Raw genomic sequence first — 17,743 nt, 5'->3', positions numbered from 1 at the left:
TAGAAGGACTTCCTTGCCAGTCTGGGGAACTGCAGGATCTGAGGTCCTGTCCCTCAGCCTGTACATTTAGCATGACTGTGGATCCAGAGGCAGTTTATTCACTGAGTGGGGAGTCAATTTATTGAACTAACAGGAAGAAACTGGTTATAGCTGGCGGACTGGTCTTCAAGGAATATTTGATCAGTCAGTTGATGGGCATTCCAAAACTAATCACTTCTATTATTGACACAACCCAGTTTTCTGTAATCCCAAAATATCTAAATATGGCCATCTGTGTAAAGAGTAATTTGTTTAACCTTTAGTCTTGCTTTACTCTTACATGGTTTATTTCCCTCAAAACTTACAGGTATTTTGTCTTGAACAATGAAGCTGGTCTCCTGGAGTATTTTGTGAATGAACAGCTGAGAAACCAGAAGCCCAGGGGTACATTACAGCTGGCTGGAGCTGTGATCTCTCCTAGTGATGAAGATTCTCATACGTTCACAGTGAATGCAGCTAGTGGAGAACAATATAAGCTGCGAGGTAAGACTCCGTAGTTCTTGGATTTCCCCACTAGGAGGAAGCCTTGCCTCTTCTTTGCTTGTCTTTGGGTAGCTGTCTTCTTCAAGTCATTGTCTGCTTGCTGTTTTGTGCATTCTGAAAAATTACTGTGTCTGAATTTGAACATTTTTTTTTTTTTACAAATTAAACTGCTAGAGGTATAAAGCACTTTCTTTTTACATAAAAATGCATAGTAGACAAGAGATATACTAAAGATAAGTGAAATCCTCTAATTTAGGAATAATGACTATAACACAAATGTTGGTGAATATAATGTCTCCATGTGGTAAAATATTTATATGCATATTATAGGTATATACAAAACTTTGTATTTTAATTACCGTGTGTTCTTGAGATTTATTCAAGTTTTTTAAAAATATATATTTTAAACAATTGAAATCATGTTAACCATTCCACTTTGATAGTTGGCATAAAAACAGTCACATTTTTTCTATATGCATTGTTTGGGGAGAGTGGTGCTTTTAGTCAAAACAAGAGATGTAACCAATCAATGTGCTGCCAATTTTTACTAAAATGCATAGCTGCAAAATGTGACTGCTGAAGAATGAGGGCTGATAGGTCTTCACCCTTTTACACAGGCGTTCAGACAAATGCCACATTTCATTGAAGAGGAGCTTTCTGCTGTAGTCCAGACTGTAATGTTCCTTCTGACTCATAGTGAATACTTGCAACACTTAGTATATCTTACAGTTGCACTTATCTGATTCCCATATTTGTCCCAGCCCAATCAGTGGATTGTGAAAAGGTGTGGGTGTGTTAGAACAGTGTTTCCCAACCGGGGCCCACCAGGATATTCTAAGGGGGCCCCAGGTGAAAAATGCATAAATGGGGGGCCACAACAAGAGGTCAGGGATCACAGAGGGAAGTGAGAAGTGAAGAAGAAAAATCCTGATTGGCTGACTGTCCGTCAGTAACAAGGGGATAAGGGGCGGCCCACCAGGGCTTAGCGCTCCTTTTTGACATGTGCACCCTCCTTTTTCAGTATAGCTTCCTCAGAGTGCAGGAAGAGTAGTTTTAGTTCAACATTTGCCATTGTTTGCTGTAGAAAACATTTTCCTCTATTTTTGCTGTGGCCCTGGCATCACCTAAAAGCGTACTGTGGACAACCAATGCTACATCGATCACAGAACCATTGCAGTGGGAGGTTAGAGTTATGATATGCCTCAGGATAAGACCCAGTAACCCAAAGCAAGAGGTGCCACAGGTTGTATCTATGCCACATTTTGCACACCCTCTCCTTCTGCATTGCTGGGATGTTCCCTAAACAAAACTTAACTTGAAATAAATAATTGCATTCTTGCTTTGTCTGCCTCTGAACTTCCTTTTCCTTCTGATGATTTTTTTTTTAAATCCAGCTACTGATGCCAAAGAACGGCAGCATTGGGTCAGCAGGCTTCAGATATGCACACAGCACCACACTGAAGCAATTGGAAAGGTACTGTCTGTAACGTATACTTTAAGTTATGCAGCAGTTATTTAAACTGCCCATCAATTATGTAGCTTAAAGGGTCATAATTACAATTGCTGAAGAAGCGTGAGCCTACCATAGAAAGATGACAGCAATGCCAAGACGAATTAGGTTTTAATGTTGTTTTATTTGAAATGTGACGCTGCAAACTTAAGCGTGTATTTGTTGTAATAGTTGAATAGCGGGGACCTCCTCTGATTGCCACTGAAGTGACTTCTCCATAGCTTCTAATGGCACTGTTCAATAAAACAAGATAATCTGACAGGTAGTTAGCTAAACACCCAGAGAAGGAAATTCTACAACTTTCCAACTAGGTTTGGCTTTTTCCATGGACCACTGTCTCTTCTGCACTTGGGAGATCTGAAGTCTGTTTCCTTAAATTGTAATGGCAATGTAGTCCTTAAAACTGAAACTGCAGCCCTTTCACTTAGGAGTAATCGTTGTTGAACCCAGTGTGATGGACTTCTGAGGAAGCATGCATGGGATTAGACTGTGAATCTGTTTTTTCTTGTAGATGTAAATTAGGTGTACAGTGCGTACAGCACAACAGAGAAGGTGTCTATTCTCTTTTATACACTGAAGCATGGTGGGGGAGATGGAGCAGCAGCCCCATGGGTGCTAGTTCTGTATTCTGATGAGTATTTAGCATTGGTCAAGGCCTGAATATATGTTGATGATTGAGCCAGTCCTCAGGGTTTTCGAAATTATTGGGTGCATATTCTAATAGTATATCTATGTACTTAATATGTATGTAAGTAAAAAAAGGTGGAGACTTAAAGATTAGATTCCAAGTATTTCCTAATATGTATGTTTGTTCACCAGAACAATCCTCCTCTGAAATCTCGCAGCTTCTCTCTTGCATCTCAAGGAAGTGGCTCCCCTGGTGTGCAAAGAAGACCCAGCCAAAATGCAGCTTCCTTTTTTAATGTTGGGCATCACAAGCTGCCAGCTGGGAGGAGAATTCCCATTTTGCAGCCAGACCATTTAATTGATGTACGAGAGGTTAGTATAATCTTAACTTCTTTTTTACCAGTTTCTTGGTTAAGAATAGCTTGCTTTGGGAAGCAAACAGTCCCTGTACTATCTGAAATTCAGCATGATAATTGAATTTATGATAATAGTAATTTACACCTTGCAGCGTCAATGACTTATTCTGGTTACTTTTCCCTTAATCTACTCGGGTTGAAGCTGGCAGTGAGCATTGACCTCAACATGTGCTCTCATTCTTCGCTGCCTCAAAACTAGTAATTGATAAATTGCTATTTCCATTCTCTATACTTCTTTATCTGGGTACCCGGGGGTGATAGTTGCGACTTATTTATTTTATTGTTGGCTTCCTTGAGTATTTTGTATGGAAAGGCAAGGCATAAATTTAATAAATAAATAATCCTTTCATGATGAGAAAGAAAATCTTACACATGGAACTAAGGGATTACAGGTGTTATCTTGACCTAACAGGGGTGGGGAGATACCTTACTCTCTGAACTTGGGATTGGCTCTTTCTTGAAAAGCAAGCTCAGACACTTGGACCATGATTCTTTAAATTAGGAAACTGAGCAGGAAACACATGACTAGTTCCATCATCACTCCTGTAATAAGTCTTAGGGCTGGAATGTAGCACTGGATGGTGATGAAATTCTATCAGTCTCCCTCTCGTAGCCTCCCTTATATTCATTTGAATAAGCTGTGCAGTGAATTATCTATGTAATCTGCTCTCATTGCTGGCTACAGAAGGTTGAGATCGCCATTCATAATAGATCACGTAGCCAAAACGTAGAGTGACCCAGTTGTGCTCTCAGTACTCTCTCAAGTGATCATGGACAAGACGTCCTGTGCTGCCTGCTCATCATCTGCTCAAAACAAAGTCGAAAACACTGGAGTTTAGGATCCATTGACATCCTTTTACCCTTGGGTTTTGAGGGTGAGGATATGGTAACTCCTCATTCCTACTGAACACCAACTATGATGAACGTCAGGGTGAACCTAGTTCGATTCAAAAGGTGGATTTCTAAAGTCTCAATAAATCCAAAGCGGAGCTATTTCTGCTACTGTGTCTTAACTTCTAGGTTGGTGCTTGGCTTTGCTTCGGCAGTGTTAACCACACCACATTTCTGGCTTTCCTCTGTCTAAAAAGAGCATTAAGAACAAGCAGGACAGAGAACTGGACAGGTTTGAGGCTTCAAGATGGTGAAGAATTGTGGTTAATCTTTGACTGTGGTTAAAAACAATGCTGAAGTATTTCATTCAGAGAGCGGGGGGGTGGGGGGTTAAGACAAGACAAGAGGGAAGGTGCAGGACTCTGGAGATATGTGATATCGTACCTGGTTTCCATCCCATCTGAAGCATCCACAAAAGATAAAACTTTTGAGTAGAGAAAAGAATAGTGCTTCTTTTTAATATAGGGCTGATACTTTGGTGTGGTAGATTATTAGCACAAATGTTTCTTCCATTCAGGTTCAGCCCAAGACATTTCACAGTAAATGGTTGTCTTCTCCACCTTCCCCCACCCCAACCCACTGGCCCAACCAAGGCTAACTGTGTTATTTTAGAATGTGAGACAAAAAGGCCCACAATCGCCTCTCCCTGGCAATAAAAACGCAATAGTTATAAATTAAATAACTAACAATTTGCTACCATAGGTGTCAGCAAAGGAGTGGAATGTGATCATTTATATAATTATGGTTCTAAAGGAATGGATTGGCACCATCTTATGATGCTTTTAAAAATAGATTGGTGTGTGTGTGTGTGCTTATTTAGTCTGAATATGCAATATGTTCTTGCTGGTTTGAATGCATAGGTTAGCCAAAAAACTGGCTAGGTGAGTTTAGATAGAGTTATTTCCCAAGATAATTTGACTAAAGAACCACCTGAGGTCTCAAGCCATTTCTGCAATGCAAGGCAGGCCCTATAATTAGGCAGAGACCTGGGAGGCAATGGAGGCAGACACACCCACCCCAGATGTTTTTGCTGAGCCCTTGGCTGTCCCTTTTTTTCTGGAAGGCAGGCTACGTATGACCTGTCCTGTGCCCCTGTAACTAGCCGTTAGCTCTTGGGCATGGTGAAGGACATTGTTCCACTGCCTCCACTGAAGTAAGAAGTAGCTTCATTTAACAATCTATATAGTTTGGATGTTTGAAGAGTTCAGGGGATTGGATGAAGCCCGAGTGCTCTTTTCGTAATGTTACGTTGGCACACTGAATTTGAATAAAAGGGGTTTTAGGTAAATAAGAGTTCAGCTGATGTTTCAGATGACCCAAATCTCAGCCTTTTGTGCATTGATTGCCTGCTAGATGATGTCGCAAGCTGAGGGACAGCAGAGAGACTTGATAAGGAACATAGAATGTCTTCCTTCCTCTGGCCATCTTTCTTCCTTGGACCAAGACCTGCTGATGCTCAAGGCAACCTCTATGGCCACAATGAATTGCTTAAACGATTGTTTCCACATTCTTCAGCTCCAGCATGCATCGCAACAAAAAGGGTCCTTACCTACTGGTGAGTTATATTTGCTCTGTCTTCTTCTTTTAATAAAGCCTTGAATTGATCTTTCTCTTCCGTGCAAAATAGGAAACATATTTAAATGCCTTCAGTACTTTGGAGTTCTTACGCTCCCACTTTGCTGCTTGCACTTTAGCATTTGCCTATCATGAGTTTACATCACTCCTTTCATGGAATTCACAATGGTGTACATGGCATTCCTAAGTGGTCAACATCCAGGCACCAGACCCAGACCAGCCCTGCTTAGTTTCCAAATGGTGGTGGCCTCATGTGCCTTCAGATCATACCCGAAGGGGAATGTTCAGTCAACCTAGATAGCTGCTGCTGCTGCTGAACTTCCCCAGGGTCCTTGTATGGTGTAACAGCTCAGCTCAGAATCCGGCACTGTGATCGGCAGAAGATGCCAAGTTACCAGTAATGTTTATGTCCCAGATTGACTGTTCTTTTATTCAAGTTTGTGTATGTGTTTCTTTTAATAGGGCATTATTAGAGTCTACACACACTAGCCTTTGAGAACAGAATGGAACATTTTCATTATTGATGAGGAATTGTATCCATTCCGATAGACTAGCTGGGGGGTAATTGGAGACACCAGAATCATTAAACGAACGGGTGACAGTTTTCCAAATGATGCAGCTTTTATTTTCAAGCAACTATTATTTATTCAACAGAGATTTATTCAACTTGTGCAAAACCAAGTATTCCCTCCACCCCGTCAATGCCCCAACAAGACCTCTGGCAAAACGTGTGTTCTTTAGTTTTAGCTTTACTTCCTAGAAATAAATTGCAGTTTGCAATTGTTTTCCCCTAATGGTGTTGCTAGAATGTCGATGCTGCAACCTGTCCAAAGGGATTACGTAACAACCCAGTCTTATTGGGTTCTTTAACTGGTGTCTGATTACACCTTTCGTAACCCCATCTCCTCCTCCGCCGGAGCAAGTTGTGTGTTTCATCATGGCCCAATCACAGGCATCATTCTAATGACCCGAGGAGGTGGTGTTCTCCTGCACCCATCTTTGTTTTTTTGTAGCTGCTTGAGCAAGCTCAGTTGCTTTTTAGTCATTTTGGGGGGAGGGGGGAGTAAAGCTGCTTAATGACAGTTGCCTTTTCGAAAAACAAAATACGCTTCTAGAATATGAGCAAGTTTCAGCGTAAACTCTCGTTTGCTTCAGGGACAACTATCAGCTGGTTGGAACCAAAGATCTCCCTGCCAAACCACTTCAAAAATGGAGCAGATCAGAATTTCCCAGCAGATCAAAACAAGCCATCATCGATCAGAGAGGAGCAGTCCATTTCAGGTTCCAGTCAGCTAACCAGGGTAAGGTTAACATGAAAGCCCCTGTTGTGTGCTTTGTTTTTGTTTTTTTCCTCCTTTACTTGAGAAATGGGGACGGCTCAGGCTTTTAATATACTACTATTTTGAGTAGGCATCATTGAGAAAAATCAGAGTGTAAACAGTTTCTGTGAGTGTAACACAGTATCAATACAGGTATCACTTCTTAAGTTGCAGCTTTTTCCCTTCTGTCATTAACAGGAGGAAATATGGAAAAGGTAGCATTGATGAAAGGAATAATTAAGTAAAATTATAATAAATCCCATGCAGTTAAATATAGTTGCAAAGCCATAAGCAGATTAAACGGTGAAAACCTTTCCAGGTATATGTGCCCAAATCAGTCAAGATAAAGTGAGAATGCAACTGGATGTTTTTAATATATATATATTGTCACTTAATCTATAGATACCTTTCTTGAAAATGAACAGCAGATTAGAATAGTAATGGAGCAACAAGCTGTAAGATCTCATTGTAAAACTACATATCTGATCTTAAAATATCTTAAATTGAAAGGATATAATGAAAGCTATTAAAAAATTGTAATACGACCATATTTCAGAAAGCAAACCATGAAAGTTGTAGTGAATGGATGCTGTCATTTCTTCATTTCCCACATTAAAAATGAAGAAATTTAGTGATTGCCTATTTGATTTAAACTTTACTTAAAGTGTGTGTGTGTTTAAGTTTTTTTAATGAGTTGGAAGCCAAAGCTAGGCTTTGAATCATGGTTGCTTCCAAACAAGAAACTGAGTTACAGAAGTGGAATACCCTTACTGGAAGAACGTGATGCCAGCATACTTACTGACAGTTCAGCAGCTGTTCGCACCCTGGAGAGACAATGCAAGAAAATAGTCTCCCTTTCTCTGCCTACCCCGTCATGGCTGCTGCTCCTGTTCTGATGACTGCTGTTTACTGCTTTTCTTTACTTCTCCCTGGTTACCACCATACTTTGCTCTAGGAGATGGCAAATTCCCACTACACACCCTGTTGCTTGCAGCACTTGACGGTGTTACCTAGAAGAGTTACTGAATTGTACCTGAAAAGACCTGGTGCCCAACCCATTCTTCACTGAGGCAGAAATCTCCACACACCCAAGCATTCCTAAATGATGAGTGTATGTAACTGAATAGAATTCGGAGTGCAGTATGCCGTGAGCAGGGAACTGCAAGGCTGGGAGAGGAGTACAAGTAAATACAAATACAAGCAAAAAAATAAACTCATTTAGTAAGATGCAACTAGATGATTTAAAATGAAATCACATCTCCCTCACCAGCCATAGGCAAGAGTCAGTTTCATAGCCCACTTCCTATGTTGTTCTTGCTGCCCCCCCCAACCTCTGCTCCTGTATCCCTTGTTTCTTAGTATTCTCTCCCAGTTGCTGGGATGAGCAAGGCCTGTCGCAAAGCTTTTGAGTTTCCACAATAGCAGTAGTAGTGTGAATGTGACTGTTCTCTCAGCTATTTTTCTGCCTGCACTGGGATGAATATCCACCATAGTTCCATCCCAGAAAAATTAATTCAGGTATCCCAGCAGTTCTCAAACTTTCTGCCCCCAGGGCCCACTTGAGAGGACTGAAGGCTAGCACTTACAAAACTGTTGGGTGTCAGGGCAGGGGCAGAAACAATTACAAAATGGTGGCAGGTAGAGATGGAGACAGGCATAATCAGCTGGCAGGTACTGACATTGCTCTTTATTGATATCTAATTCCACTTCAGAAATCTCTAAATTCCCTGGCAGAGCGAAGTTCCGCAGTACAGATACTGGCCCTGAGGTGATATGACAGCCTGCCTGTTTTAGTTAGAATTTGCTGTTTCAGAGGCTCTAGATGGAGAAGTCTTTTTATATTATCCCCCCATTTCAAAGTCTTTATTCATCTCCTGTTATTTCTTCTCCTTTAACACTTGTGCCTTATCTACCTAAGCTGCCAGTTTTGCCTTTCCTCCTCCCTTACCCTTTTATGTTCACTTCTTTCTTCTGCAACAGCTTTCTTTTCATCTCCTTTCTTTCTGTTTCCAGTTGCTACTTATTTTTAAGTACAGTGGTACCTCGGGTTAAGTACTTATTTTGTTCTGGAGGTCCGTTCTTAACCTGAAACTGTTCTTAACCTGAAGCACCACTTTAGCTAATGGGGCCTCCCACTGCTACTGCGCCGCCGGAGCACGATTTCTGTTCTCATCCTGAAGCAAAGTTCTTAACCCGAGGTACTATTTCTGGGTTAGCAGAGTCTGTAACCTGAGGTACCACTGTATTAGCCTTTTGCATCTCTAATTTCCTTCCATTCCTCTTGCCCTTTCTTCTCAGAGAAAGGAAAACTCCCTTTCCTCCCCCATCCCAACTCTGACTCCCGCCCATCTTTCTCTGCAAGGAATTGCTGGTACTGGCACCAGTCCAATCAAAATGGCAGGGGCAGGGCGGGCAAGTGAGGAGACACAGTGTGGGCTGTGTCAGTGAGGCCCACTTGAAAGTGCACTGGGACCCACTGGCATTCCCAGACCTTCTGCTGGAGAATCGTTGTCACAGCCTAAGATACTGATGCATTTTGGTGCCTGTAGAGAAAGCAGGGAAGAGCGGGAAAATGTTTTTGCACATTTCCGAGGAACTATTAAAGGAAGATGTCTACTCAGTATAGCTTTGAAGGGCACTTCAAATGGGACATGGGAACAATAAGCATTCACAGTTATTCTGTTCTATAAGCAGTCTTTATTAATATCACTGACAAATATTTTGTGGAATATGGAGGGTAACTCCTAGGTCCGTATGTTTGAAAAGGCTTTGCTCATTTTGATAGATACCATAGTGGCCAAGTGGATAAGACTCCTTGTTGTTTATTCAGAATGTTACCTGCCTTTCACCACAAGGTTCCAGAGTGGGATACAGCAATTTAAAACACAGTATTAAAATTAGTTAAAAACAAATACTTGGTGTGCCTTATCTGTCTTTGTCTTCAGTCTGCCTCTTCCAAGGTGAGACATGATACTGAATATATCATTCCCTCTCTGCCATTGGAGCTAATAGACCTTTGAGTCTGGCAATCCAGGTCATCTTACTAAATACTTCTTCTATGCTTGGTCTATAGCCGTTTTGTAGTTGGCTATTCCACTTAGGACAAGCAGGAATTCCTTCTGGGAGAGTAAACTTCATAATCTGTGATACATGGATACATGCAGGCTATACTTCATTTATTTCTTTTTTTGTGTGTTAGCACATTTTATATTCAGGGCAAGTCTGTCAGAGAACTTTTACTGTTCCCACTTTTTTCCATCTGTAATACTTGAAGTCATCATTCTACATAGGAGAAATTGAGCATCATTAGCATTAAACATAACATATGTTACTCCTCTTATTTTTGTTTTACATTTAATTGTTATTAAAGTGGGTTTTTAAATTTCCCACTCAGTGATTTTGTCTTGTTCAATTCAGGAAATTGACAGCAAGTAATAGAAATATAAAAAAAATTGTTCCATCAAAGGCAAAATATGATTATATCTGTTAAGCAGGTCTATCAGCTGAAGTTAAAACGCAGTTGATGAAACACCCAGCTTTTAATTAACAGAGCAAGTAAATGTGCATATTACCAAAACCCTGAGTGTGTTTGAGGTGGGTGTTTGAGATCATTAAAGAATGCTCCTGGACAGCATAAGAACTTGTAAGCAAAGGCTACTATTCATTGTTGAACCATCTTTGTTTTTTATCAATGTAGAAATCCAGATTGTATAATAATTCCTATTTTAATAGCACCCTAGAGACACAAAAAATGAGCATATTGAAATCCCACCCATATTGCAGAAGAGATACACTGACATTGGTTTAAACTGAGTGCTGTCAGCTTTACTAGCTTGTGTCTCTTATTCCTAGAAGTGAAAACATACATATGGGCTAGTGTTGTAGAGAAACTAAAAATAAAATTTGTGTTTTTTTACAAAATAAAACTTCCATAGGGAGAAGAGAGCTAGTGTGTCTGTGGAGGATGAACAGTGATATTCTCTTCAGTCAGCCCAAGAAATTAGTTAGGCAACTAAGTCTTTCTTCTGATTCGTCATTCTCAGGATCACGCTATTAATTGAAGCTTGCAGCCTTAACTGTTGTTAAGTGGCTTGTTCAGTATCACTCCTACAAATGATGTTGCTTAAGACATGAGTGATTATCTGTGAGGTTTGGGAGGATGACTGAACCGTTGTGCCTGGGAGGAAGAGGGATTAAGTTATAAAGCCCAGATATTTAGGGCTGGTAAATTATTTGAAGTGTCATTTGTTTTTGGAATTTACACTAGGAACCAGAGGAAATAAACCCAGATGAGGAGATAGAGGATACATGTGAACTTAAAGAGGATGACCTTGGAGCCGTGGAAGAACAGCGTAGCGTTATCTTGCATCTCCTGTCTCAACTCAAACTTGGCATGGACTTAACAAGAGTAAGTGACTGAAACATTAATCTTTTTGAAATTGAGAGGGAAGTGCTTCTGGAACTGAAGGCTGGCCCAGCCACATCTGGATTTGCACAGACAACTTAATTAACTTGGAATTAAGCCTTTGCTCCCCTTCCCACAAAAAAGCCCTCGCTGAAGACATTCCTACCAGTTGAATTTATATCAGCTAGTTGAACTGTGCTCTCAGAATTGTTTATTTAGGAATTCTTTTGGGTAATAAGGAATCTGCTCAGTGTGTGTGTGTGTGTGTGTGTGTGTACTAGCTCCATCTCACCCCAGGTTGTCATTCCTGTTGACCACCACGGACTGAAATGGGAAGCTTCCTGCACTTGTGGAGGCTTGGTGTACATTTCAGAGCCCTGGAAAATCGGGGTTCTGGAACACTCAGGGAGCCCCGATAAGTATAAATGATGCCTTAGCTTCAGACAGCCACCCTCCACTGTGTTGGAACACCTAAAGGAGAAGGAGGAAGTATTTCATAGTGTTTTAAGAATACACAAAGTAACAGGTCTTCCTCTTGTTTGCACTAGTTAAGGTTGTGCTCTTTGCTTAGAAAAGCGTTATACCCTTATCCAGTCACTTGCAATTCGAAGTTTTAGGTGTGCTTCATGCCTTTCTTTCTTTTCAGGTGGTACTCCCCACTTTTATATTAGAGAAACGCTCTTTGCTGGAAATGTATGCTGACTTCATGTCCCACCCAGATCTCTTCATTGCGATTTCCAGCGGCGCCAGCCCCGAGGAGAGGATGATCCGCTTTGTTGAATATTACCTCACTTCCTTTCATGAAGGTCGCAAAGGGGCGATAGCGAAAAAGCCATACAACCCGATCATCGGGGAAACGTTTCACTGCTCGTGGAAGAGCCGAGTACCGTCCGACACGAGTAGTAACTCTTCGTCCCATTCCCTCTCTGAGCAAGGGACTGTCTCAGAAGAGTCACAGGAACAAGCAGAGTCGGACTACCACACAGTCAGATTTGTAGCGGAACAAGTGTCCCATCACCCTCCAGTCTCAGGGTTTTATGCCGAATGTGTAGAAAGGAATATGTGTGTCAATGCTCACGTCTGGACTAAAAGTAAATTCCTAGGAATGTCAATAGGAGTGACTATGGTTGGCGAAGGTAAGCGAAGAACGCTGCAATTAGCCACTTGCCACATCGGCTCACTCATGTTTGGTCAGTTTTACAGTGTGTGTTTCACCACTTGTGCTTTACTTGTCAGCTAACCCAGTGTTTTCCAATCTTTTTCTAACCGTAGCTCCCTTCTGACCTTGTTTCCTTACTGTGGCCTGCCCATGGATGTAGCCGGGGGGGGCAGTTGTGTGCTGTGGCCCCCCATTTACAAGATTTTGACCTTTGGCCCCCTGGAATATCCTGGGGGCCACCAGGGGCCATATGGCGCCTGGTTGGGAAACACTGATCTAACCTGTGAAGGCAGGGCTTCATGGTGCCAGAGATGCTCAGGGATGGCCATTTCAAGAGCTCATTGTGCTTCACTGTTCAACAGCGCAACTAAGTTTCAAACAGATTGTCTGCTCTACTCACTGGGAAAAAGGCCCAGGGCATTTAGGCACCCATTGGATTCCATTAATCTCATTAATTCAGTACCCCACCCCTCCAGGGGTGGATCAAAGCCATTAGACAATACTTCACCAGAAAGTGGTTTGACCATGAGCCCCCTGCTACTTCCAGTCAACCCCTTCTTCCATCTGGAGCAAAGACCAGATTGAGGGTGTGCCCTGGCCAGTGTGTTGGGTCACTGATAACTTGGGACAGTCCCATGGCTGTCATGGAGGCCATGAAGTCCTGAAAAGGAACACCTGAGGCATCCTCTGCGTGGATGTTGACATCATCCAGGACTATTTTTAGGGGTTCCTCCATCACCATGCCCATCAGCTTGGTCAGATAAGCTGGTGAGCAGCAGATTAGATGGTAAACCAGCAGTGACCCTTGTTGACTGTCTTCTTGGCCCAACAACAGGTACCGGCCCTAACAACCAGCTCCAAGACAGGGTTTTTTCTAGTGATGTAGATGGAAGTACCGGTACTATGAGCCACATCCACTTCCTTGCCACCCTATCTCTGTAGCTTGTGCTGATGCTGTAGTCAGGTGGACAGAGCTGAATCAGGTCAACTCCCAGCTTGCCCACCCAGGTCTCATATGCACCATGGACAGGCTGATGGCCACAGCAGATGAACCACCAGGAACCCAGCCATGGGAGAGGGGGGAGCAAGAATCAAGGTGTAAATAGCCTCTCCCTCGACTTCTGTGATAACTTGTCTCCCATAGCCATTTCTCTCCCTAACCATGTTTGGCTCTTCACAAGCCCATGATATAAATAACAGCCCAACAACAAAAATGTACTACTACCCATCAGTTATCCCAGAAGGTATCTATCTGGTTAAGAACAGCTTTACCACCCAGCCCTTGCCACACTCCAATCCTGCCTCATATTCACACTGCAGGCTCTTGCCCTGGGAGAATCTGGCAACTTTCTCCAGTCATACAATTCACTGTCCCGGTTCTCACCCTGTGCAAGAAGCACAGACACCTTATGAGGAATGAGCCCCTTTCGTGTCACCCTTTTGGTGCCAAGCCTAACACCCAAGTGCAGCTGAGCTTTTATGCCCTCTGTCCCAGCCAGCTGCAGATGCAACAGACTACAGGATCAGGTGCTCCTTCCAAGGGCAACCTCTCTTTGGTCTCTTGGCCAGAGAAGAAGACAGGCTCCAGTCCTGTCAGAACTTACAGTGGACCTCACTTGTTTTGGGAGCACTTGGGACCAAGTTCGGAAATCTTGTAGCACGTGAAAATGATAAAAAAGTTTGTCTCCAGATGATGTCTTTTGTGTCTTCTTTTATGATGCCTATGTCCTGGCCCTAGTATGCATTCCAGTTTCTTCTTTGCTTCTTTTGCATTGCACATTTCTGTTAATTTCAGATATTTCCTACAGAATTTCAGGTGCACAGACCCCTTTTTCTGAAACTGTTGCTTTGCTCTAGTTCCTTGTGAGAGGTGATGTCGTCCATCCTGCACCCAAAACTAATCTTACTCCGTTGCTCAACTTATTATACAGTGGAGACGTTTTTTGTAATGTAGGGTTGTTTGACAAGTCACAGTAAGACATAGATACCAGCAAGCCTCAGAAATGTAGAGGAATTGTGCTGGGGGGGGGGCGGGGAGGGTCATAGGCTTTACTGTTCTAAACTATGTTGGCCTCTTAAGTAGAAAATGCAAATGGAGATGATCCCAATGAATTTTATCTCTCACAGGAAAACAGGGGGTATATCTTCTGTCTTTACAATTAATGATCATAATTTCCTAACATATACTATGGGTTGTATATACAACAAACTCCTGTTAGAGCAAGGATTTCCATCTTTGCAATAGGACTTCTTCCCATCTATTCCAAGGGATCTCCCAACCCTCCAGAGCATATTTGCAGGCGTGGGGGGAGTCTCAGGGGGAGAAAGTTATATTGCACAGGCAAAAGTCCTTGCACTAACGGAACAGCAACTGATTTTAATCTTTCTAATATGGTTTTTGCTGCATGGTTTATGTACTTTTGTTGTAAACCACTTTGATAACTTTTTGAAATAGCAGTATATAAATAGTTTTATAAATAAACAAGTTTGGCTGGATACAACCCTATACTGTTAGTGCAAGTAGCTCCTCTGTGAGTTAAAAGAAAAGGGCTGTTGTCACCTTAAGTAAGTGGTATATCATTGATAATACTAAATGATAAAAAAGTCCTGGTTCTCTGCATCCTCTAATATAAGTACGGGGAGTATGAATTATTTGTTTCTGTTATTGTGGAGCTGATGTGAATTTCTCTTGTCTCGCAGGTATTTTAAATCTCTTGGACCATGGAGAGGAATACACGTTTTCTCTGCCTTGTGCATATGCTCGGTCAATTCTGACTGTCCCTTGGGTAGAACTGGGAGGAAAAGTCAGTGTTAATTGTGCAAAAACGGGATACTCTGCAAGTATTACTTTCCATACCAAACCATTCTATGGCGGCAAGCTTCACCGGTAAGTATTTATGGTTGGCAGGCGTTTTGTGTAATGTAGTGCAGAATCAATTGCAGGTAACTTTCTTATGGGAATGGCATCTTTTCATCTTCCTCTTTTGGGCTGGATGTTGTAAAAACGAAGTCCATGTATGCTGCTGCTGCTCATCTAAGCAAGCCACTTTACCACTTTGTTCTGAAAACTTGAGAAGGACATTTAAAAGGAAGCTAAACCTTTTCTGAAATGCTTTTGGTGCTTGCTGGAATGTCGCTTTCAAGTCAGAGTCTCAGTAACTCGAAAAGGATCTTCAGAGAATTGTAGAGTTGGAAGGGGTCTTCAAGGTCATCTAGTCCAACCCCCCGCAGTGCAGGAATCTCAACTAGATTTTCAGCATCTAAAACCATCTTGATTTATTTAACTAGTTAAATATTTGCAGAAGATTGATTGAACTCTGGCCCCTGGCAGGGAAATAGTGGAAAATAATAGCAGAATGTTATGTATTGTGTTGTGCTATTGAAATTGTGCTTCCTAATTTTATGCTTCTATATCAAGTGCCTTGAGAGAGCATTTGCCTTGAAATATGGTCAATAACTATTTCAAGTAAATCAAATACATCAAAGCACTTGTCTTGTCATTTCAATTTCCAATGGGACTTTGGGTTAGTGTTTGTATGAGCTTTTTTGTAGTCATAAGTACAAGAGAGAAAATGCTGTCATAGTGACTCTGCTGCTAGTTGATATTGTAATGAAAATAATGTTACTATAGATTTTTCAGAGAACTTTACTATTAAATACTTTTTATTGAGCGGAACTGTATTGTGCACAGCTGAATTGCTGAGGCAGAAGTTGGCTTCCATAGTACAATTCGCATTTGCTTAGGTTTAAAATAATGCTAGGGAAACATCTAGTTTCAGGGAGTTTTACCTAAAATAGAATATAATATCTAGACACTATTTCATATTTAGTATTGGTCGGTATTGGTATTTTTAACAGGATGTTGGGAAAACTGCATATTTCTCTTTAATCCAAAATCTGCAATACTTCTCTGTAATCAGCATGTTAAGGTAGCCGTGGCCAGCCAATAGCCTTTCAAGAGGTTGTTGGACTGCGGCTCCCCTTATGCCTGACCATTGGCCAGGCTGGTTGGGACTGATGGGAGTTGGAGTCCAGCAACAGCCAGAGGGCCACAGGGTAGCCACCCTGGATGCAGAGGAACGTTTATCCAGTCTAATGTATTCCTATCATAGAAAGCTTAGAGGAGACCACCAGAAACTCATCTAGCATTGAATTGTAAGCAAAATGCTCCTTTTTTGGTACGCTAGATTTCGCAAATTTGGTGGAGTTCCCATTAAACTTTGTTGTTCAGTATTAATTGGCAAGCCACATATTTAAAAGTCTATCTCTCTCTCTCTCTCTCTCTCTCTCTCTCTCTCAACCCTCCATGGCATGAAATTCTTGAGCTGCCATCAATAGAAAACAATGATTTTTAAAGAAGTAAAATGCAAGAGATGAGTGCAAAAATAATTAATGGGCTCCTAAGTTTACTATTTTCTTTTGAAAACTGTTTTGAACTAGCTGCACAGTTAAACATTAGAAATGTAGCTTTTTAAAACACATTTGCAAAGAAGATGACGAGCACTCAAATCTTGCTGTACTGGAACTTGCATGTATTCCTCTGTTTCTAAAAAGAAATAACACAATGTGAGCTGTAACCCTACATGAATACAGAGCATGGGCTAATCCAGCTATTGTCACATTTTACTTTTTGAATGCTGTTTTTTTAGGGTTACTGGTGAGGTGAAACAGAATGCTACCAACACTGTTGTCTGTAGAGTGCAAGGGGAATGGAATAGCATCCTTGAATTCACCTACAGCAATGGAGAGACGAAATGCATGGACTTGACAAAGCTGTCTGTCACAAGAAAACGAGTCCGACCCATTGAGAAACAAGGGGCATTTGAATCCAGGTAAGAGAAGTTCTTTTATGTTTTCGCAATTAACACTTACTGTGTACACTTAGATGCCTGCATTTCTTTTTCATTCATATTTGTGGGAGCCAAAGTGGTTTTTTCTTTTTTAAAAAATGTGTTAGGAAAACCTAAGAAAAACCAAAATGAGCATAGGAGGCTCTCTCAAAAAATGGCCCAGAGAATTAGAGGTCCTTCACAGAATGGTTTGGCACTTCCATTAAATGTGGCTGCACTGAGATTCTCCACTGCTGCCATGCATTTTTATTCTTCAGTTGGGTAACAGCTATATTCTATATTGCACTGCAAGTTTCTCATAATTTTTTCTGGAGAGAAAGCACTTCCAGGATGTGGTGGCAGTTCCTTCTTGCCTTTCAGTTCACCTTATTCTTAATCTGAGAGGAGCCAAGATTATAGCTGTGAATTCTGCTCATGTGCTGCAAGCATTGACAAGACACTGACCTGCTAAGAGAGCTTGAAGTCAGCT

General features: G+C 41.6%; 1 protein-coding gene across 3 annotated transcripts in view; it reads left to right on the top strand.

The window, feature by feature from the left end:
* Window positions 1–17,743, top strand: part of OSBPL11 (oxysterol binding protein like 11) — a 43,335-nt gene that overhangs the window by 23,536 nt on the left and 2,056 nt on the right. For all 3 annotated transcript variants that reach the window (XM_082235322.1, XM_082235323.1, XM_082235324.1), the window contains exons 3-11: window positions 347–522; window positions 1,917–1,996; window positions 2,852–3,031; window positions 5,320–5,521; window positions 6,697–6,842; window positions 11,128–11,268; window positions 11,912–12,401; window positions 15,125–15,311; window positions 17,074–17,256. In XM_082235322.1, coding sequence (XP_082091448.1) covers window positions 347–522; window positions 1,917–1,996; window positions 2,852–3,031; window positions 5,320–5,521; window positions 6,697–6,842; window positions 11,128–11,268; window positions 11,912–12,401; window positions 15,125–15,311; window positions 17,074–17,256 — 1,785 coding nt within the window. The remainder of the gene's footprint in view (window positions 1–346; window positions 523–1,916; window positions 1,997–2,851; window positions 3,032–5,319; window positions 5,522–6,696; window positions 6,843–11,127; window positions 11,269–11,911; window positions 12,402–15,124; window positions 15,312–17,073; window positions 17,257–17,743) is intronic.

The sequence above is a fragment of the Podarcis vaucheri genome (assembly GCF_965113315.1).
Source record: "Podarcis vaucheri genome assembly, chromosome: 1".
NCBI classification, from domain to species: domain Eukaryota; kingdom Metazoa; phylum Chordata; class Lepidosauria; order Squamata; family Lacertidae; genus Podarcis; species Podarcis vaucheri.
The sequence above is the reverse complement of the archived record's forward strand: the minus strand, read 5'-3'. Positions and strand labels throughout refer to the sequence as shown.